At 35.5% G+C, this 23690-nt stretch overlaps 1 protein-coding gene and 1 non-coding gene across 2 annotated transcripts; both read right to left on the bottom strand.

Moving 5' to 3' along the window:
* Positions 1-15069: 15069 nt before the first annotated feature.
* On the bottom strand, positions 15070-15143 carry TRNAN-GUU (transfer RNA asparagine (anticodon GUU)). Its single transcript has one exon. It is a non-coding gene; the product is annotated as a tRNA-Asn (tRNA).
* A 3709-nt stretch (positions 15144-18852) lies between these two features.
* LOC111891257 (uncharacterized) lies at positions 18853-21251 on the bottom strand. The gene is made up of 2 exons (XM_023887325.2): positions 21094-21251; positions 18853-20592 (listed from the first exon to the last, which is right to left on the bottom strand). Exon 2 carries the CDS (start codon positions 20588-20590, stop codon positions 19016-19018), a length of 1575 nt encoding a protein of 524 aa, XP_023743093.1. The 5' UTR covers positions 20591-20592; positions 21094-21251; the 3' UTR covers positions 18853-19015.
* Between the last annotated feature and the right edge of the window lie 2439 nt (positions 21252-23690).

Raw genomic sequence — 23690 nt, forward strand, 5'->3', positions numbered from 1 at the left:
ATCTTACCCGTTTGGCTAACGACCCTCCATCAGTCAAGGAAGCGGTGGGTGAGTGTGGACACCAATTAAACTGCCATTTTATAGGCAGTAACCTTATACCCTCCCTTATAGAAGCGTACGGTTGAAGGAATAAGCTTTGGATCCAGAGATTTCGTTGTCAAAGAAGCCATATTGAGGTATAAAGTTTATAACCTGGCTATTCATTTACTAGATCTCTTCATGGAGTAGTTTAGGGCCTTAAGGAGCCTATTTTGGAGCCATTCATGGATGCAAGCATGTTTTGGAGTCATGAATTCGGATCTAGAGCCTTTGAGGGACTCCATGCCATAAAGGTGCCAACTTTATGGCCATGGGAGTCCCATGCAACTTGGGAACCACTTTTTAGGGCCTTTTGAGCTAAATAACCCATGCATGAACATAAAGTTAATAACTTTACGTGATATATCGACCCTAGGGAACCAGATTTGAGATCTATGGTTTGGAAGCATGGAACCCGACTGGAAACGACTGTATGGATTTAAACTATGGGAGGACTCGACGAGTTGATCGTACAACTCGGCGAGTTGGGTCATGGTCACCCAACCTTTTTTGTTACTGAGCAAACTCGTTGAGTCTAGAAGATGACTCAACGAGTTGGCCATGGTTTTGGGATATGAAGATTGAGGAACTCAACGAGTTCAAGGAAGGACTCGACGAGTTGTGAGTAAAAGGTCCCGACTATGTTTTGAGGAGAAACTCAACGAGTTCATGAAAGGACTCGACGAGTAGGATTGAGATTCCAGGGTTGTTGTCACACCCCAAAACCGAGAACGGCGGAATACGTTCTGGGGTGGAGGACGTCATGTCAAGTATCACAACATATGCAGTATAGTAATCAAAGTAAAACAATCATTGCATTAATAGTAATAATTTTTACATAGGTTACATTTCATAGCAACAACAATAGTAAATACAGAACATAACATAGATGCAGCTTGGTTCTAGGCTGACTTCGCAAAAGCTCCCGGGATGTACCTGTCTATCGATGACCTGAGAATACAAGTTATTTTGAAAACGAGTATCAGCATTTTTATAATGTTGGCGAGTTCATAAGTATTTAATGACATTAGTATAAATACCCATTTTTATTTAAAACAACTTCATGAAAGATAGTAGTCTAGAATCTACAATGTATTAGAATTCTTTCCAGAAAATCCTATATTTTCTAAATAAAAGCAGTCTTCTACCAAGACCTAATTGTTTATGTTTAAGGAGTAATTTCCCCAAAAGTACTATCATTATCATAATATAGTTTTTACTTTAAAGGAGTTATGAGAAAAGCCTTAAGTAAAAATAATAAGGGAAAATCATATTTTTCCTCAGCAGGAACACTGCTGGCTTAAAAGTAAATAAAACCTAGACTCCAGGCAGGACGCCTTGCAAAGTCTAAAAATAAGTAAAACATAGACTCCAGGAGGGTATTGAAAAGACAATACGCATGGCTCAGTCTAAGACAAGGAAACACAGACTCCAGACAGTATCAAATAAACGATACAACTAGCAAAGTCTAAAACAAAGAAACATAGACTACAGACAGTATCAAATGAACGATACAGCTAGCAAAGTCTAAACCAAAGAAACACAGACTCCAGACAGTATCAAATGAACGATACAGCTAGCAAAGTCTAAAACAAGGAAAAACATAGACTTCAGGAGGGTATCAAATGAACGATACGCCTGGCTCAGTCTAAATAAAGGGGCGGATAAAAGGGTGAATGTGAACTCGTATGTAACCATGCTGATTGACGATCGAATCCTTGATGACCCTCCAGGTCATGCGATGTATAGTGACATCTGTCATCCATTGGGCCTTACCGGCTCGGACTGTAGCTAGCAGTCAAGGTGTGGGAGTGTCCGTCCCGCATAGATCTATACACATGATGCCCGCTCTCCCTCCAGGAGACTCTGGTTACACAGCGATGGCGCTTGGAAGCGGCGTATCGGGAAATAGAACGTCACATTCTCTTTAAAGTAGTATAGTAATAGTATAGACTCACGAATGAACTGACTCTTGTGGAATTCTTCATACTAGAAAGAGTAAATAGAATCTCCTAACTATTCCTATAATAGTTACTAATGTTTCAGGTATATGAATGATGAATGGAAGGATGCCTTTGCTACTCAAAGGAAATGAACTGATTGATGGAAACCTTTATGTCTATACATGTATACATGATATATAACTAATATTTAAACGACCTTCGGACGGATAACCGATACCTACCAGACCACATCCCAACGAGGAAAAGGAAATAAGGCGAGCTAGCCATTCTAAGTCCTTTAAACATTATTTATATTACTATACAAATATAGGCATATTTTTAATGAAATAAAAGCATAGAAGAAAACTTTGATAAAACCTTTGGAGAATCTTTACAAATAAGAATTTATGACTTGATGTCAGTTTATAAAACAATCTTTGAAAACCTTTGGAAAACCTTTGGAACTCTTTTGATAATCTAAAAGAGAAATTCCTACTTTAAACAAGATTTGAAAACGAGATTGGAAAACCTTTTGTTGGATGAAGCAGTTTAACATGTAAAAATCCATTTGCTATACAGTTATTAACCACATGTGATTGATATAATAACTCTATAGTTCAACTTGTATCCCCCCCCCCCCATAAAAGCATTTAAAATCATTTAAAAGGTTAATTCAGGGGGTATGAACTCACCTGACGTGGGTGATTCGGATGAACGAACGGTATAGGATGCTAAGCGTCAAGTGAGGAGTTGACCACACACGCGAATCCTATTTGACATGTAATGATACATTTAAGTATCTAATTAGTCATTTAACAACCAATTATGCAAGTAAGGTCATTCTAAAGCATGGTAACACTTTGCTACAAGTGCTAGGAGTACCAAGGGTTGCATATAAAGAGAGTATGGCCTCACATTGGAGTTTACTGCTTAAATGGTGGCCCTTAGGGGTGTTTAAAGGTCTTATCTCACTCAAGGAATTATGCTAGACTCGAATCAAGGGCTATGGAAGTGACTAGGGCTCAAAATGGACACTTTATGGAGTTTATGGTTTTTGAACCGCTCCTTGGGGAGTTTACGGTCGTAAACACATGGGTTTACGGCTATAAACTCATTTTTTCCATTTTTCTTATGATTTGGTGGTTCTAGGTTAAGAATGCAAGGTTCTAGTCCCATAAACAAGCCATATAAGGTGTTAAGGGCATCAAAACACCCTTTGGGAGGTGTTTACGGTTTTGGGAGATCCCCAAACCTTAAACTCACATGAACATGGGGAAATGATGATTTTCGAGTGCTAAACTCATCAAGGAAGGGAGCTATGCTAGTTGTCAAGGCTTAGAATGAACCAAGGCACACTTTGGCACCCATTTTAGGGTTTACGGTCCAAGAACACCTTGGACCGTAAACACCTTATTCTTGGTGTTTCTTGGATGATTTCTTGACATATGGAAGTATAACAAGCATTAATGTACGCTAGGATAGAAGAACTTACGTATACGAGGGTTGGGGACGAAAGCTTGACAATCCTTGGGAGAGAAATTGGGTTTTTCTCTAGCTTGAAATGGAAGAAATGAAGAAAAATGGCTAAGTGCCATATATATAGTCATTGGGGTTTATGGTCTAAACTCCGAGTTTACTCCCGTAAACTCCAAATTTTTGGAGTTTCGCGACTTACGTTAAACCCGACAACTCTAAATTTTACTTCCTTATTTTTGGTTCGTTTGACGAATATTATTTAAAATATTCCAACGGGCTTAAATCCGGCCAACAATATTTTGAGATAAATTTGGATAACTTTTGGATTGCTTAATTGCAGAGTTTAATACAATTAAAAATTTTGGGATGTCACATTTGGTTTTCCATAACTTGAGGAAAAGTTGTGGAATCCATTAAAGGTCATTTAGATCATCTAATAAACAAACAAACATGTCAAGAAAAACTATGATCTAGATTAAACTCATATGAACAAGATAATTCAAATCAAACAATTTTCATGTAATTAGCCTAACCATTAAACTAATACAAAACATGAAACTTTTGACAATTATCTTTTGAATTGGATTAGAATGATCATTACCACATCAAAAATAGGTTTATAAGTTCAAAAACGGCTTATGGTAATGATTCTAGTCCTATTCCAGCTTTAAAAGTCGAAAATCTGCACTCTGGGCCTCCTACTCGTCGGGTGTATGAACAAACTCGGCGAGTTGGTCAGATTTTGCCTTGGACTCGGCGAGTCCACTAGTGGACCCGGCGAGTCCACTGTTCATAAAGCTAGTTTTTTGATTTTTTAGCAATTGCATCAAGTATAATTGAAAACCAAACCTGTCTCTGATACCATTGATGGGTTTTGAGCATTCTAACACTCCTATGGTGTGCATGCAACCCTATGTGCCTTGGATCTATGTTTTCACTATTATAAATGAAAATATACAAAATTCCAAAGCATCATCCTAACTAGCATATTATGGAGCAACTATACTACAAAAGTCTAGTTAGATGACATGCCTTTTGATGGAGCTTGAAGTCTTGAACCTTTAAGAGCTTAGCCCCAATAGTGTGGAAGCCTCAAATGGAATCACACAACACCACCAACAAATGGAATAACTTGAGAAGAAGGTTACTTTGGTTCTCCTTATGAAATCGGCCCTTGCCCTCACTTTGTGTATCCACTAGTGTCATTTCATGAACCATGGGATCCTTTATATAGTGTGGCTCAATAGGGTTATACCATGTAAACCCTAATGTGCATGAGTTTCCATTTCCTTCATGATCCATGGGTTTTAACCTCCATGGAGTATCCATGGGTTAAGCCCAACATAAAGGATAATGGATCACAAGCCCACATATATAAGAATGAATGATTTACATAATCAATCCTCATATATTTAATTAGTCTCTTTTGATCACAAAATTAATTCCAAATTAATTCTTGATCAATACTAATTAAATAATATGATTTCATATTAATATATTAGAACTTATAATATATTAATATAAATCATAAATAACCTTTTCTCACTTGTCTATCCAATTGTTCTGATGCCATGCAACCCAAATGGACCATGCTACTCTCGGGTCGAGTACATACCAATAATAGTTATGGGCTTAGACATCTAATCCAACACAACTAACTTACTTTTGTGATGCTATAAACTTCTACCAACACTATCGGTTGCCTTATGTATGCAAATTATGCACAAAGCAGGATTACATAGACTGTCGAATGAATGATTCTAACCTAAGCCCACCACCAGACAACGAACAAGAAATCAACCCAAATCAGTCCTTCTAGGGCTATATGATCCTAATCATATATAATTTTTAAAGCATACACTTAGCAGTCAATTCCAACAACATAGATTCCAAATCTAACATAGCATCCAATTCCTCTTAGGCTACAAGGCATCACAAATCAGGTCATTCTATCATGAAATTTCTGAAGGTATCCTTAGCCTACTCACTATCAGGCGTAAAAGGCATCTCTCCTAAGCAGGCATTCTAGCATGTAACACTGATCAGATCCTTATTCTAACTTCTAGCATGTGTATCATACTATAACACATACAACATATCAACAAGTATGAGTATTTTTGGAAACTCTTACTTGTGCTCGGCTGATTGCACGTATAGCACCCTTTTCCTTTACAAAACCTTTTTAGAAAATCATTTTCTTTTAAAAGATCTTAGAAATCCTCAGTTTGAGTTTAGAAACACCGAAGAATGTGCCCGACTCCCTCAAACCAAGGCTCTGAAACCAACATGTAACATCCCAAAACTACCGATTAAAAATTTTCATTTTTAGTAATTCAAAACCATTCATTCATTAACCCAAAAGACAATCAGAGTATAAGTATTCTCAAAACATCATAGTAAAATCATAAGTAATCAATGCGGAATAAATCTCTAGGGGATGCAGTGTGATCAAGTCGGACTCTTCCTTTTGAACCAGAAGCACCTGAAAACATTTTAAACATAAACCATAATCACAAATCTTAGTGAGTTCCCCAAAGTACCACATACCATACATACAGTTGGGACCATCCCTGAGGTTTTTTTCAACCAGAACATGGAATAATCGGCCCAACATTGGGGTCTATTCAAACCAAACATACAATAATGGGCCCAGCCTTAGGGTTTCTTTCAACCCGAACATGAAATAATGGGCCTAGCCTATTACAGGGTGTTATTTTGTATCATAATTGACCATTTTATGGTCTAATTATGTTTCCTTTTCTTTAGACCTGGTTGTTATAGTTTCCTTGTTTTCTCTTCCTAATTTGTATTTGTATTGACGGTTCCTTAGTATTCAATTGAAGTCTTTTTACTGATTTCTTCATGGTATCAGAGAGGATACTTTTCTTATATTCAAAACCCTAAAATCACAGTTTCACCATGACCAGTGGTGAGCAGAGTAAACAGAAGAATGAGGGAGAGTCCATAGACTCAAACTCACCATTCTACATACACGCTTCCGATTATCCTAAACAGATGCAAGTAAACGAGGTGCAGACCGATTCCAACTACAATGATTGGGCACAAGAGATGAAAAATTTCTTGTTTGCCAAGAACAAGATTGGCTTTATCGATGGCTCGATAAAGAAACCAGAAAAAAATGAATCTAGTTACATGGCCTGGATGCGTTGCGATGCAATGATAAAGGGTTGGCTCACCACAGCCATGGAGAAAGAAATATGTGGCAGTGTCAAGTATGCTAACAGTGCTACTGAGAACACAGCTGTTGGATGAAACCCTAAGTTTCAAGGGTTTGCAACCTATTTAAGCAACACATCCACCCTAGGCCAGCCCCCATTCACCCCCCAGATCTCCCAACCCTCTTTTAAGCTTGTTCTTTGAAGAGTTGAAGCATTTGTGTGTGTTCTTGAAGGTTTTGAGGCAAAAGGGGAAGTAGATCAAGAGGAAGGAAAGGAACCCAGGCATCTTTGCACTCTCTCAGCAGTTCCTTTGAGGTATAATCCGTTTTCCCCCTGTTTCTATGCTCATTACTTCATTTAATTCATTCTTGAGCCTTTCCCCAAGCTTGTATGTGCATAATATTTCGTAATAAGTTGATTGGCCTCTAGATCTAGGCGAGATTGAGCTCCAAGAGCTCAGATCTGTTAGCTTTTTGGACCCATGTTGCTTGATCACCCTAGATCTACCCTTTTGAGGCATTTTGAACCCTAAAATCCATATTGGTGAATATCTACATGTAAAGTTGGAAACTTTACGTGTGATTCATGTCCTAGAAGTCTAGATCTGTGAATGGCATGGACTGGAATCGAGCAAATCTGTGTATTTAGTGGGTGCATGGCAACGACTCAGCGAGTCGTTCATGTGACTTGGCGAGTCTGTTCGCGAGTCTCCAAGTTTGTCCCATTTTCGTAGTGTCGAGTGAGCAGTGAGTCACGGGGTGTGACTCAGTGAGTCGGAAGCTGAACTCATCTATGGAGGTACTCGGCGAGTCAATTCCTTGACTCGGCGAGTTCAAGGCAATCTCCTTAGATAGAGAACAGACTCGGCGAGTTGTTCATACAACTCGGCGAGTCTTAGCATAAGTGTTCATCGGATGAAGATGAACTCGACGAGTTGTTCATACAACTCGGCGAGTAGGATGAAGGACTTGAGTATCTGTTAAGAAGGAGAACTCGTCGAGTCATCGCCTAACTCGACGAGTAGGAACGGGATTCAGGGCAAACGTTTGGGTAGGGACTCGGCGAGTTGGAAAGCCAACTCGGCGAGTCGGTTCAACTGAAAGTTGACTCTGATTTTGACTTAGGTCATGATGAGGGGTAAAATGGTCATTTTACCCAAAGGATAGTTAGCAGTGTTTGATTGAGTATGTTGTGGGAATTGCAGTCGGAGGATTCCCGGAGCAGCAGCAGCAGTAGACAGTCAGTTCCCACTCAGATCAGCAGCTACTTCGAGGTGAGTTACCTTCCAGTAGCGGTGGGTCTACGGCCTCAATGCCGGCCCACCAGTAGGAGTCGTATGTTAGATGATTGTCTTTGTAATATCATCTAGGTTGCTACTATCTGATATGTTATATGCTAGCATGATATGTTATATGTGATAATAGTAGAGTTCGGTTGATTAGGACCGGAGGGTAGTCAGACACCCCAGAAATGTCTGACAGTACGTGATGATATGTTTGCATGTTGGCCTATTATGTTATATGCGATAGTGGTAGTGGGAGGGGACTAGTCCCCGAGGATCGGTTGTTAGGACCGATGGGTAGTCAGCACCCCAGAATGGCTTGACATGGGTAGTCAACACCCCAGAATGGCTTGACATGGATAGTCAGCACCCCAGAATGGCTTGACACGGGTAGTCGGCACCCCAGAATGGCCGTACCAGGTAGTCAGGCACCCCAGAATAGCCTGGCAGTATGCGTGTTATTTGTTTGTATGGTATGTGGTACGATGGGGGAACTCACTAAGCTTTGTGCTTACAGTTTACAGTTTTAGTTTCAGGTACCTCTTCGTCTGAGGGGAAGGAGCCGGCGCGGTAGCGGCACATCATACACACACACTGGTTTCCGCACTTACGAGATTCTCTGGGATTTATACTCTGATATTTGGATGATTGTATGATTTGGCTTTTAGACATGGTTTACGTTTTGTTATGGTTGATCAAACAATGTTTTTAACTATTAATGTTTTCTAAAGTAATGTTTTTAAAACAAAATTTTTGGTCGTAAATTTTGGGACGTTACACCATTCCTGTAAAAGGGAAAGGTGAACTTCTTTTAAGGGAAGCGATAATGTTGAAAGGCGTACTATTTGCACCAAACCTCAAATGCAATCTTTTGTCCGTTCATCGGCTAACAAAAGATCTTCATTGTGCCATAACGTTTTTCCCTGATTTCTTTGTCATACAGGGCTTGGAGTCGAGGAGCTTGATTGGAGTGGGTAGGTGTAGCGGAGGTCTTTACAGATTAAAGGGGATAAAGGATGAAAGAAAGGCGATGGTGGTTACTGCTGATATATGGCATAAAAGGCTAGGTCATGCTTCCAAGATGAAATTGTCTCGGGTCAATTCGCTTAGAAACATCTCTTTTGATTCTGAAAATAAGACTTGTGATTCTTGTTTTAAGGCAAAGTTTGCCAGACTACCTTTTCCAATTAGTTCAATAAAAACTAGAGAATGTTTTGATTTGATTCATTGTGATGTGTGTGTGTGGGGGGGGGGGCATATAGAACACCTTCTTTTTCGAGGTCGACATATTTTTTAACTATTGTTAATGATTATAGCAGATTTGTCTGGATTTACTTAATCAGGCATAAGCATGAGGACAGTGCTTGCCTAGTTGATTTTTACAACTTGATCAAAACTCAATTTGGAAAACCCATCAAAGCTATCAGATGTTATAATGGAGGGGAATTTACTTCAAATAACATGCATGATATCTACACTAAACAGGGAATAATTTTAGAAACTACATGTCCCCACACCCCACAACAAAATGGGGTGGTCGAACGAAAACATCGACATCTACTTGAAATTGCACGGGCTTTGAGATTTGAAGCAAGTTTACCGACTAGATTTTGGGGTGAATGTGTTTTAACAGCAGCCTATATAATAAATAGACTACCATCTCAGGTTTTAAACAACAAAACACCCTTCGAAATACTTTTTAAAAGAATTCCTAACTATGAGTACATGAAGGTCCTTGGGTGTTTGGTTCATTATAGGAACACTAACACAAAGGGTGATAAATTCGAACCAAGAGGGAAACCTGGTGTTTTCATGGGCTATCCCTATCGTACCAAAGGGTACAAGATTTATGATATTGGACAAAGGAAAATGATTACATCAAGAGATGTAAGATTTGTGGAAGAAGTGTTTCCTTTTTCCAACATAGAACAAAAGGAAAACATCAAAGACAATGATTTTCTCAAGGACATGGTTGAAACTGGAATGAATCAAGAGATCAAGTGACAAGGAGAGTTAATGATCAGGCCTTCCCAATTGAACCTGATTACGTTGAAATCAATGAGGTTGATCCCACTCAAGGCTATAATAGTAATGACCATGAAGGAGACCTTGATTTGCATGAAACAAATACCAACTTGCATGAAACCATGCAACATGAAAACATCTCGAGTCATGATGATGAGGTGCAAAATGTTAGGGAAAAGAGAAATAGGTCTCGACCAAGACATCTAAATGACTATGTTGTTAATCTTCCCCCTTCGGTAGACCACACGCAACCTCCTGCTGATCAAGCGTCCTCGACGCTACACCCTCTTGCTCATTATCTTTCTTATGATAAATTTTCTGAATCTCACAAAGCTTTTCCGGCGGCCATCAATTCTTACGATGAGCCAAATAGCTTTTCTCAGGCTTCACAAGATCATGAATGGAGGGAAGCCATGAAAAGGGAGATTCGTGCTCTCGAGCAAAATGATACGTGGGTTCTTCAAGACTTGCCATCGGGAAAGAAGGCCATAGATTCCAAGTGGGTCTATAAGGTGAAGTACAAACCAAACGGAGATGTCGAACGATACAAGGCGAGACTTGTTGCAAAGGTTTTCACTCAAATGGAGGTTGTGGATTATCATGAGACATTTTCCCCGGTTGCGAAGTTGGTGACCGTAAGAACGCTTCTTGCTCTTGCAGTAAAAAAAGATTGGATTATTCATCAACTTGATGTGAATAATGCATTCTTGCATGGCGATCTAGAAGAGGAAGTGTACATGAAAATTCCTCAAGGTTTCTCCACCAAAGAGGAAACAAGACTGTGCAGATTGAAGAAATCGATATATGGCCTGAAACAAGCTTCACGTAATTGGTACCAAAATTTTACTACAGGCCTTATTAAACTTGGATATCGTCAATGCAAAGCAGATCATTCCTTATTTTTATATAAGGTGGATGACATTTATGTTGCTGCGTTAATATATGTTGACGATGTTATAATCGTTGGCAACAACACTGAAAAAATACAACACACAAAAACTCAGTTGGATAAGATGTTCAGCATTAAGGACCTTGGGAACTTGAAGTATTTTCTAGGAATTGAAGTGGCTCGCACATCGGAGGGCCTAGTTCTTAGTCAAAGGAAATACACTTTGGACATTCTTGAAGACAACGGTTTTCAAGGATGTCGACCAAGTTCATTTCCCATGGAAAAAATCTCAAGCTTGATAAAGGAGATGAACAAGGGAAGGTTGATGCAAATCAGTGCAGAAGATTAGTAGGGAGACTTCTCTACTTACAAGCCACAAGACCGGACATAGCTTAGTCAGTTAATGTCTTAAGCCAATTTGTTGCTGATCCTAGACAAAACCATATGGATGCTGTCACAAAAGTGCTTCACTATCTCAAGTCCACACCTGGGCAAGGTATCCTGTTGCCAAAGGATAGAGGAACCAATTTGGTTACATATTATGATTCGGATTGGCTTGGGTGTCCTTACTCTCGGCGTTCAAGAACAAGCTACTTGCTTCTTCTAGGAGGAGCTCCAATATCATGGAAGTCCAAGAAACAATCTGTGGTCTCTCGTTCTTCGGCTGAGGAAGAATACCGTGCCATGGCAACAACCGTAAGTGAAATTTTGTGGGTTCGTTGGTTACTCTGTGAGCTCAATGCACAGCCTATTGGTCCGACTCCCCTCTTTTGTGACAATCAAGCGGCCAGGCATATTGCTAACAATCCAGTGTTCCATGAACGGACCAAGCATGTTGAAATGGAGTGTCATTTCGTTCGTGAGCGAGTTGAAACTAAGGAAGTTAAACCTTTATACATTGACACCAAGCATCAAATTGCAGACTTGTTTACCAAGCCTTTAGGTGCTCAGCAACTTCAATCTCTTCTGGTCAAGTTGGGTTCTATAAACCTACACACTCCAACTTGAGGGGGGAGTATTACAGGGTGTTATTTTGTATCATAATTGACCATTTTATGGTCTGATTCTGTTTCCTTTTCTTTAGACCTCGTTGTTATAGTTTCCTTGTTTTCTCTTCCTAATATGTATTTGTATTGACGATTCCTTAGTATTCAATTGAAGTCTTTTTACCGATTTCTTCATAGCTATGGGGTCTATTTAAACCCAATCATACATACAAGAGTCACAAAGACAACTAGCACCCTACATAATAAGATCCGGTATGCCAGCATTGGTGCCTTCGACCCACAAGTAGAGTGAGAAGACTCACTTGAACTACTCAACAGAAATCCAACAGCTACCTCAGCATCAAAACAGCCAACTCAAACTTCCTAAATCCAAAATGAGACCAATCCTTAGTCAAATACTCAATTCCACCCAAGTTTGACCAAAAGTCAAACTAGTCAAAAAATCAACAGACAACTTTCCTTGGTTATGTTGTGAGAATGTAACGACAAAACAGTCATGATTTTGGACACCGTCACGTCGTATACATCATATGTCACGCTGTGACTTCTGGTCAGAAGGCCAAAATCTTCGTTCAAAGCTTAATCTCTTCAGACCAATGCCCATAGCCTTAGATCAAGATCCTCAGTAGCTTCATAATGGATAAAATTTCCAACTTTATCCTTTAGGATGGTCGAAACAACCAAGATCTAGTCTTTAAGTCTTAAAGGGACCAAGAATGCATCTTTCTCAACTAAATCCATTAAGTCCAAGTCTCCAACCTTCATATCTGAATCAACATGATGTTTAGATGGATAAAGTTTCCAACGTTATCCATAATAATCTCTCAAGCTTTTAAGATCTAAACTTTAATACACCAAAGTGGCCAAAATGACCAAGATAACTTGCATGGTTGGAAGGGAAGGAAAAAGATCAAAGTTTTCCTAGTCCATGAGGTCGAGGAAAACATTCTAAACCGATCAAAATGTGTTGGAGTCCAAATCTGAAACATACAATGTTCTTGGGACCTAAGAGAGTTGTAAATTTGCAAACTTTATTCCTAACTCTCACTCAAAACTCATGAAAATGGACCAAAACACCAAATACACTTAGATCCAAAGATGAATTGCAATAAAATTTGGAACTTTATAACTTACAAAGGTCTAGAAGGTTGATGAAAGTTTAGATATTCAATTCCCAAGATTCAAGGATCAATATTACATGAAGACATTGCTCCAACACACCAAAAATGGATGAGAGAGGAGAAGGGAGACTCAAATCTTGAAAATAGATGCTAGGGTTTCTCCCAAGGGGTTCTAGATATGATGGAGGCTAAGAAAATACCCTAAAACATCAATCCTTAACTTTAAATACCTTGAAAACCCTGAAAAAATTATGGGCTTGGGCTGCATAGTTCTCACATCGTGAGAATATACTTCTCACGTTGTGAGGACTCTTACGTCGAGACACATTTCTGTCACCTCGTGAGGATGGTTTTTCACCCAATTTCACTCCAACTTTAAACAGTCATAACTTCTTCGTTTCAACTCCATTTTCGACGTTCTTTATATGCATAAAAAAGTATTGAGGAGCCCCACAACTCTATATAATTACATTTGACTTAAAACATGTCAAACTAAAATCCTTAATTCATGAAAGAAGTCAAAAACATCACTTTTCCCATTTTACCCTTTGACTCCTAGACACAAACCAAGGGCTTAGATCACATAATCAATATTATCAACATCCAATAGGGTTTAAACCCTATTCCCTTGAAGTCCAAAGCTTTTACTTATCCATTTATTGTCCACAATCCCGATATAAAAAACTTCTCGAAATAGAATGTTATAATTTTTGGGAATTTTGGTTACTCAATTCTTGAATTGTTTATTTGATTCTAAACAGAAATTTGTTGGAATCTTCATCTTCTTGAGAGACAACAAGGTGTAACTAATGAAGATATTTAAATCTATTAAATTTGTCATGTTATCCAAGTATTTTTGGGCCAAATGTATGTGTAATCTTGTGAAATCAATGGGTTTTTTTTTTCAGTAGAAAAAGAATGAGAAATGGGGGATAAAGATATATATATATATATATATATATATATATATATATATATATATATATATATATATAGAGAGAGAGAGAGAGAGTGTGTGTGTGTGTATGTGTGTGTGTGAGAGAGAGAGAGAGTGTGTGTGTGTGTGTGTGTGCGTGTGTGTGTGTTGAAGGTTGTTGTGGGTTATGTGTTTGGTCTATAGTTAGTGAAATAAGCAACATTCTTTCTTACGCTTGTAATTGGATTATGTTATAATAATTCAAATAATATATATTCATTGTTTTGTGTCACAATTATTAATGTAAAAACCTAGTTTTTTGATGCAGAGGTGGCTCAACCAGTTTGGAGGCTCTAAGCAAATGAATATATATAATTTGTTTTTGGTTCGCTTAGAGCCTCCAAACTGGTATACTAAATGAGTCCATTGTTTATGTATCACCAAGACAACTACAAATGAACAGATAGAATACTACAAGTAATGGATTAACTAAAATATTTGCTGCAATGATAGCTTTGACTCGTTGACTGCTTCCTTGAGTTCGTTCCAACCCAAATTCAAAAATTCCAAAGGCAAAATCCACACAGAAGTATTCAAAACTTGACAATTGAAAATTTGTATTCTGTAATCAATGGATAACTGAAAATAATTAACCTTAATTGGCTAAATGTGACGTTTCAGTTTTCAAGATCGCTTTGATGTGTCGTATGTGTTTCGTCTTTAAGAATCAATAGCGCTTATTGTGATGTGGCCTATCGGGCAATTAGTAATAGACTAATTGAGATTTGAGATATATTAATATCGAGTTAAGTTTAAAAAATATGGAGCCTTTTAGAATTAGAAACCCTAAACATTAGCTTAGAAAAATATAACATTGAGCCACCCATGATTTGATGCAATTAAAGTCAATTCTACAACACATAAAAAAAAAAAATAAAAAAAAAAATCGCTTGTAATTGGATGTTACAATAATTCAAATTATATATTCTTTTGTTTTGTGTCACAATTATTAATGTAAAAAGGGGCCACCTAGCTGTTTGATGAATTAAGTCAATTCTGCAACACAAACACATAAAATAAAAATAAAAAACATAAAAATAAATAAAAATAAAAATAAAAATAAATAAAAAAAAAACAAAAAAAAAAACCATATCGCTAGAAGGAGGGGTCGAACCTCCGACCTTGTGGTTAACAGCCACACGCTCTAACCAACTGAGCTATTCCAGCTAATTTGTTTTCAAAAGACAAATATAAACTGATAACATTGTTAGATATTATATATTTATGAAAGTACGTATGTGATTGGTTACTACAATTAATAGAGGCAAAATAAAAATCCCTTTTATTTTATGGAAGGAACAAATATTAATAAAACCTAGACCTCTTTATTCATCCAGAATGCTCAAATCCATTTTGGTTTTCCCAATTGCTCTTCCTATCTTCCGTATTGATCATTCATTTATTCCTCTGTATGGTAGCTTTTGACACATTATTATGAAGAAAATGGTAAAACTGTAAATATAAGTTTAAGAAAGGAAGTGCTTTATAAATTAACATGTGAGGAATATACTGTATGTGGATATCAATATGAATAATCACTTGTCATGAAGATATATTAATGTTTCATGTTATCATTCTTAAAAACAAGATATATTAATGTTTCATGTTATCATTCTTAAAAACAAGATATTACTTGTATCTTTTATTTATATAAGTTATTCATTAAATATTTGGGTATCAACTGTTATTCTATCTTTTATTACAAAATAATCACATAAAGCGTGAAAAACAACTATGGATCATAGGATCGTTACTGTTTTTTTAAATCTAATATTTTTTCTTGAACCAACTAGTTATAATATTTGAATTGTTTATTGTGAAATCATAAATGATCTATTTGATATGTATTTTTTATGTTTTAAATTGTTTATTATTAACTGAATGGTTAACATATGATTGAAAATGTGTTTTTAATGTTTTAAAATCTTTTGGTAGAATCTTACATTCTGATTCGATCTTACAATTACAATTTTACAAAGCCGAAAACAATTTTATATGAAATCCCAAGTCTTGACAACCTTAGAATTAATATATCATTTTTTACAACAAAAATCTTACTTTTTTAAAAAGTTACATTGGCAATCTTAGTCACGAATTTCTTTTCACAAATATCATAGTATTCATAAGTTTGATTTCTTGTCGATATTAAAACTTAAGTTTTTGGACTCCATTTAGGGTTTTTTTTTATAAACGAGAGAAATTAAAAAAAGAAAAAGATGATGATGATGGTTACGAATAAAAGTCATAGGAAACATAACGATGTTCTTATTAACAACCATTGTGTAGAAAGATAACTTTATCCCATTTCCCTTCCTTGAAATCACCATGTTCAAGAGTTCTAAAACCTATGGTTTGATAACAAAATTCGAGATCATCTTCAATTTGGCCGGAGGTTGGATGAGCGAACAATGGATCTGAGGAGTTATTATGCTTTTACTATTTTTTTTCAGGTGGTATAAGTAAAATCGATCACTATCATTAACTAATAACTGTGACCTACTAATTATTATACTAAATAAAAAATGGACGTAAAACATTGTTATCATCTTGAATCATATGTTGAAATATATCTATTAGAATGTTGAAAATTAAAATTTAGAATGTTAAAATTAAAATTTTGTGGTAGCTATTGTGTTTGGGTACAATTTTAAAAAAGAGATAATGACTTAAAAGGGTAACATATTTTTATGTTTGTACACATTTAGTCATTGACTTTTATTTTTGTCCAAATTTTACCATTGAGCTTGTTAAACTGTTCAAAAAACATCCTTATAACCTACTATCGGAGGTTTAGCCGGTTTTTGGCGTTCTTGTGAGCTCCGGTGAGACTCCGATCATCTTTTCTGGCGAGTCTCCGACCAAAAACACCAAAAAAAAAATACATACATAAACAAAAAACACCTAGATTCATGTGTTTTCCTCAAGAAATTCTTCAACCCAAATTGAACATCTTCAAGAACAACTAGATCTGAAAAATGAGTTCATCAAAAATGTTTTCATATTTGTGTGTGAGTGTGTGTGTGTTTGGTAGATCTGAACAAAAATTCTCCAACCCTTCAATCGGTGTGTATGTGTGGGTTTTTTAGATCAGAAAACACATACACAATCATGTTCATCCCTTCAAACCCTTCGACCCAAAAATCGTAAACCCATAAATCCTTCAACCCAAATCTGACCATCTTCAAGAACAAATAGACCACAAAAAAATGAGCTCATCGATGTGTGTGTGTGTGTTCATCTTCTTCCCAGAAATCAAAAGATCTTCAACTGAAGTTATGTTTTTGAGTTATAGTTTGAAATCAAGTTTCCATTTTTGGTCAAGAACACATTGTTCTGAACTCGAATCTAGAAGTGTTCATGTGAAAAGTTTGAAGCTCGAAAATCATGTTTCCATTTTTGTTCAAGAACACACTGAACTTGAATCTGAAATCAAGTTCGTATAAGAAATCGAGAATCATGAGTGTTTGTATGTTCTTGAACAGATGCAGATGACTTTTGGGTTTGTGTTCGTGTTCTTCAATCATATTTGTGTTCTTGATCTTCATCAGATCTAAAAACCGGCATAAATCTTTTTTGTTTGTGTTCTTGAAGGTCTGATGAGCTTTAAGATGAACTCGAGTTAGGGTTTTCAAACCCAAAAATCGCCAGAATGTTGTTCCATATCTTTTGTTCATCGTGTTCATCTTCTTTGTTCTTGGAAGTCAACAAAGTACAAACAATGCAACACAATGTACAAGTTCGTCGATGCATTATGCTTTGAACCAACTCACATAAAATCGATTTCTTCTATGTGCTTGGAAATTGTTTCTGGAAAGAAGAAGATGATCGAACATCAGATTTGAGAAGAAGATGAAGACGATGAAGATCTACAAACCTTGAAGATCATTGTGCATGTGTTCATCTGATACTTCTTCTATTCAAACTCAAGAGCATTTATCATTATTTCTCTCTCAAAAAAATGATATTTAAGTGTAGGATATTTGATCTTCAAGCTGAATCACGATATGAAGACACCGAAGTTCATGTTCTTGAGTTCGTGTTCTTCATTAACTTCGATTTTCCATTTTGTTCAAGAACACAACTTTGATTTATGGGTTTTTCATCATGTTCTTCATCAGATTTTTCGATTTATGTTCTTGAGTTCATGTTTGGTTTAGATTTCTGGTTTGAAGATGAAATATTGTGTGTGTTGTTGATCAAAAAATAAAAAATTAAATTATTTTAGATTTATGGTTGGAGACTCACCAGAGAAGATGACCAGAGTGTCGCCGGAGGTGGCAAACATGCTAGAAACCGGTTTAACCTCCGATAGCAAGTTATAAGGATGTTATTTGAACAATTGAACAAGTTCAATGGGAAAATATAGATAAAAAAAACATCAATGACTAAATGTGTACAAACTGAAAAATATGTTACCCTCTTAAGTTATTATCCCTTTAAAAAAAATCAAATACAAATTAATAGGATTCAAAATAAATCTTGAACCATATGATCTCATTGGTCTTTCCATGCAGGTTGTTTATAAACAAAAATATGTAAAGTTTTAATTTTAATGTTACTTTTAATGATTGACCATGCAGGTTGTTTATAAACAAAAATATGTAAAGTTTTAATTTTAATGTTACTTTTAATGATTGTAATAGTTATTTAATTCAAGAACTATTTTTTGTGATTTTTTCTATCGGTCTCCATACGCACCAAACACAAGCTTATAACTTTGATTCTTCAAATCTAACAAATAACAATACTCATCAACATCAAAACGTTCTAGCATGATAATCTTTTTATGATTTTATAAGACAATAAACCATATAAAAATCAAGACACAAAAAAAAAAAAAAAGGATAAAGGACCATAACGTTTTAATAGATAAAAATTACATCAACAGCAACAACATGAAATTTATATATCAAATCCAAAATATGACCCCAAATCTCTTGTAATTTTTTAAAATAAAATGCAAACAAACATCAAATACATAAAACAAAAAACAAGAACTAACCAAAAAACAAACATGGCATTGGAATTCCATTCCAATTTTACTCCTTCATTCCTTCATCATCATCATCATCATCATCTTCACCATAATCATCATCACTCAACTTAATATCAGCAAGCAATTCCTCCAAAGGCACAGAAGGGGCATTTTCGTCATCATCCAAAACCGACCCCATTTCCGATTTCTGATACTCCTCATTTCTATAAAGCGAAATATTAAATCTCAACTCCGGATTCTCTTCAAGATCCCTACAAAACTGTTCATACTCATTATTCATCTTTTCCAAATCTACCCTTCCACCTCTAGTCTCACCATTATCCACCTCCATATTCAAAGATTTCAACTTCCAAGCCCTCGGCTTCCCTCGTTTCTTTATTCTCCTTTCTTCATAACTCTTTTTTACCAAAATAACCTCAGGAATCGAAAGCCCTTTATACTTATCAATCTCAATATCATTACTATTCGCTGCATGTAAATCATACCCTAATGCAAAATCCCCAGGATTCAACAAATGCCCCAAATGAGTCCTCACAAAAAAAATCGTATCATTCTTTCCAAAATCAGAAACCCTTGCCACCTGTACATCCGCCATAACATATTTCGACCCACTAACATTCACTTCATGTGAAATTAACTCAACATCCAAAACTATATACTCCACTAACTGTTTAGAAGATAAAAGTGAAGTGAAATTCGTCCTCCAATATTGTTCAGCATCAAGAAAACAGTTTCTCAAAGTCAAAGGGTCAAGAAACGCGATTGAGTTTGTGATTTTCGTGCATAAAACCAAAGGGCCAATGTTTCCAAGGGTAGAAGCGACTTTTGGCGGAAGACATACAAGATCTTCGCGACAGATTGGAGAAATTTCAACCGAAAATGTGTACTTATAATGATAATTGTTGCTTTTAGTATCGTGTGACACGAGTTGTTTATCGTTTCGGCTTTTAATTGGAGCAACTTTTTGAACAAATTCCACGAATTTAACTGCGTGACTACGATTGGAGAAGAAGAAATCAATACCTCGATCCATTTGTTTGATTCTGATTGCACGAACAGCAGCATCATGTTTGAGGATAAGTTGTTCTAAGTAAAAGAATGTTCTTCTGTGAGCTACTTGTTGTCTTAATTGAACAGCTGCAACCCATTGATCAGGATTGGCTTGAACACGTGAACATGACTCACACATTTGATCTTGAACCACGTATTCGACTATGTAAGATTGTTCAAGAACAGCTCCATTAAGAACTTCTTTTTGGACTTTGAGTTTGACTTTGAGGCGTTTAGAATGTGGTTCAGTCCAGATGAATTCAGCATGGATTAATCGGAGGACTTTGTTGAGGTTTTTTAGTCTTTTCACACAGAAAGTTAGGAGCTCTTTGGATTCGAGTTGGGCTTTGAGCCATGTTCTTGGTGGTTGAAGGTATGTGTCACATTCAGGGCAGTGGATTATGATTACGTGTTTTTGTAAGCCTTCTGTTATGTCTACTTCTGATCTGAGGCATTTCACACACATGTTGGCTGCATTTGGAGCCATTGGAATCCCACATTTGCAGCATAGAACACTGCCTATGGTTTGTGCCACTGTAAACATTCCTCCTGTTTCTTGACTAGTCATTTCTGTCATGTCAATATATATAAACAAAAGGATTAGATTAATCACTTTTTCAATATCAGTCATTGATGGCATGAATCATGATTGGCGCATAGTAGAAATTATCCATATGTAATCGAAATTGTGAACCAAAGTACAGGGGATAATAATAATCGCATCTTTCAATTGATAAAATTGTGCACTTGTTGTAAAATAAACAAATAGGCTGCACAAAATTGTGTTTGTATAGGTTAAACTTTGTTAATTTTGATGTTTTTGGAACATTCGTATGTGGATTTGTAGCTGGAGATTCATATGGCTAGCTAATATAGCCGATTTGATATCAAAATTCGAGCGATAAGGTTATGTAACAGTTGTAAGGTCTGTATGTATCCTTATTGGATCAATTATACATAAGAGGTGCAATATAACAAGCTAATAGTTGATAATCTGAATCAAAAATGAAATTACTGTGTAATCGAATTGAATTGGAAAAGGTAAGAGATACAAAGAACAAGAAGAAATACCGATAGAATGAAAAGCAACGAGCGTAGTCGAAAGAGAAGCGTTCCGGTGAAGAGAAGAGAACGAAAGGGTTTTATGGTTTTAGGGTTTTCAAGAGGCGGTTGAGGTTTTTATATTTTTCAATAATTTTGATTTTTTTTAGTAAATAAAGCCTACTGCGTAAGGAATGACGTGAAAGGCCCAAACACGGTTCATCCAAAGAAAGGCCTAAAAAGGATTTTTCAAACGCTAAACAAATTGGTTCTCTCGAGCAAAATGGAAGCTTCTATAGCGGAGGATGGAGCACGATTGCAGTCGACTGTGTTCACACATAGATACATATACATATCAAATTCCAGTTACATGATTGGGTAATAATATCATACCATTTTAGTTTTGTTAGGTGTGTGAACCTTAATATGATTTTGTATTTGATTAAAAAAGATGATTGTATTATTTTTTGTGCTTGATAAACGAGTTTTTGATGTTAAAGCGGTCGTCATGATTTTATAACAACACGATAAATTATTGCTAAATGTTTGATATCATCTTTAAGTTCTAAATTTTTAGTTTATACCGTTAAAACTAAAATATCTAAAATATTTTTATCAAATAATACTACCGAAAAATAAGGATAACAATTAAAATAAATTGGTTCATTTCAAAATCTTTATGTTTTTTTATCTCTTAGAATTATGAGAACATTAACATCAGTACCGATTCTAAATAAAAGTTTAATAGTGATTTATACTAAACTAATATGAAAAATTTTATATTTTTATCATTCTAATAAATTTAGATTTTGTTGATTTTGACCGACACAAAAGTTCTTTTTTTCATTCTAATTGAGTATCCTTCAAAATAATAAAAGGTTCATCTTTTATAGATTATAGGAATACTTTATGTAGGTATTGTCTGATCAACTAAGTTTTGTTATATGTCATTTATATATTCTTCAATGGAATTTATTTTTTTATTATCATAATCTTGTTGTTTATTGATATTTTTTCCAAAAATACTTTTTAGATAATAATTGTGAAAACCTACTCATCTTTAATTAGCTTTGAATTAAGATTTTATAAGAAAATTTACTTCTTTTAATAATGATGAACAGAAAAGAATCCATCTTATGATGATTATGGTTCAATATCGCAACTTACTGCATTATCTACGCATCTTAACATACTTTCTTTCAACATTATATACTTTCTTTCAACATTGTTTGTGTATATATTTATTTTTGTTTGTGTATATGTTTCTTTCAACAAATGTATTATATTATAATTTTTTTGTTTAGAAAAGTGTAGCACATTATAACTTTTATTTACGTTATATTATCTTAATTTGATTGTTTCCTATTACAATATTGTATCTTAAAATATTTATCTATTTATAGCATTTCTCTTGGAATTTAAAAATATACAAATTTCGGTTTCTTAAGTACATGTATTTATGTTTTTTGTCGTGATTTGATAGATTTTTCATAATATAAGGACATATCTTGCATTTTAGCTCTTTGATTTTAAAGTTTGGTACATATTATCTATGTTTTTAAGGACCTAATGCAAGAAATACTAACAAACTTTTCTTTTATTTGTATTATAACATACTACTTTTGTTCTTTCCTTTGATTAATTAATGTTTCTTAAAGTCTTTAGAATAAATTCTTAATGTTTTCTTATTATTACTTACTTTCTTTTACTCAATCCATATAAAACTATCTATTTATTTTTTATTTCAGTCAAATTCTATTCAAATTTATATTACATTGTATAAAATCATGATTTTATCAAATATATAGAACATAGATTTAATATTCAATGTATATATTAATTTTAACTAATTATTATAAATTTACCGACAAAACTATTATCTTTGTAAATTGATATTTTTTTGTAACATTCCGATGATGATGTCTTTTCAATTTTAACCCTAAGTATGTAGAGTTATTGCATTTTAGCCTTTGTGCATGAGAAAGCTTGCAAAATGGCCCATAATGACATTTTTGTAATTATTGTGATGGGCTCACGTACGCGGGGCGTACCTATCATACGTGGGGCATACGTGTGTGAGCCACAAATCCTAATTTTTAGGGTTTAGACCTTATTTAACTAACTTTATGGCCTCTTAACCTCATTTCTCATCATCCTCCGACACCTTCTGATGCAGATGGAAATAGGGGGGCCACAAAGAATGCTACATCAAAATCGTTACTGGTATATTCTAGAAAAAAGGGACAAGGGCAAAAAGGGAAAACGAATGTTTAGTTGGTTACGCTGAGAATAGAATAAATAGGAGGAGAATAATTAGAGTGAGGTCATGCTTTTGATTTGTATTGAATTGTATTGGCTCCTGAAGATTTGTTTCAGTGAGAGAGGGAATCATTCCCTGGGCAATCTTCGGATTGATTTATCAATACACAATTAAGTTTTCTTTCATTTCTATATTCCATTCATTTTACTACTTGTTTACTGTTTCATTCTATATTAATCTGCATCATTGGTCCGACCTGCCGCTGACCTGCCGCCGGTGCCTCCATGGCTGCTACTCAATCAACCTCACAACGATTAGACGATCATGATGTTGTTCTTTCTCAAATTCAAATTCAAATGGGCGAAGT

The sequence above is a fragment of the Lactuca sativa genome, chromosome 6, assembly GCF_002870075.4.
Source record: "Lactuca sativa cultivar Salinas chromosome 6, Lsat_Salinas_v11, whole genome shotgun sequence".
Taxonomy (NCBI): Eukaryota; Viridiplantae; Streptophyta; class Magnoliopsida; order Asterales; family Asteraceae; genus Lactuca; species Lactuca sativa.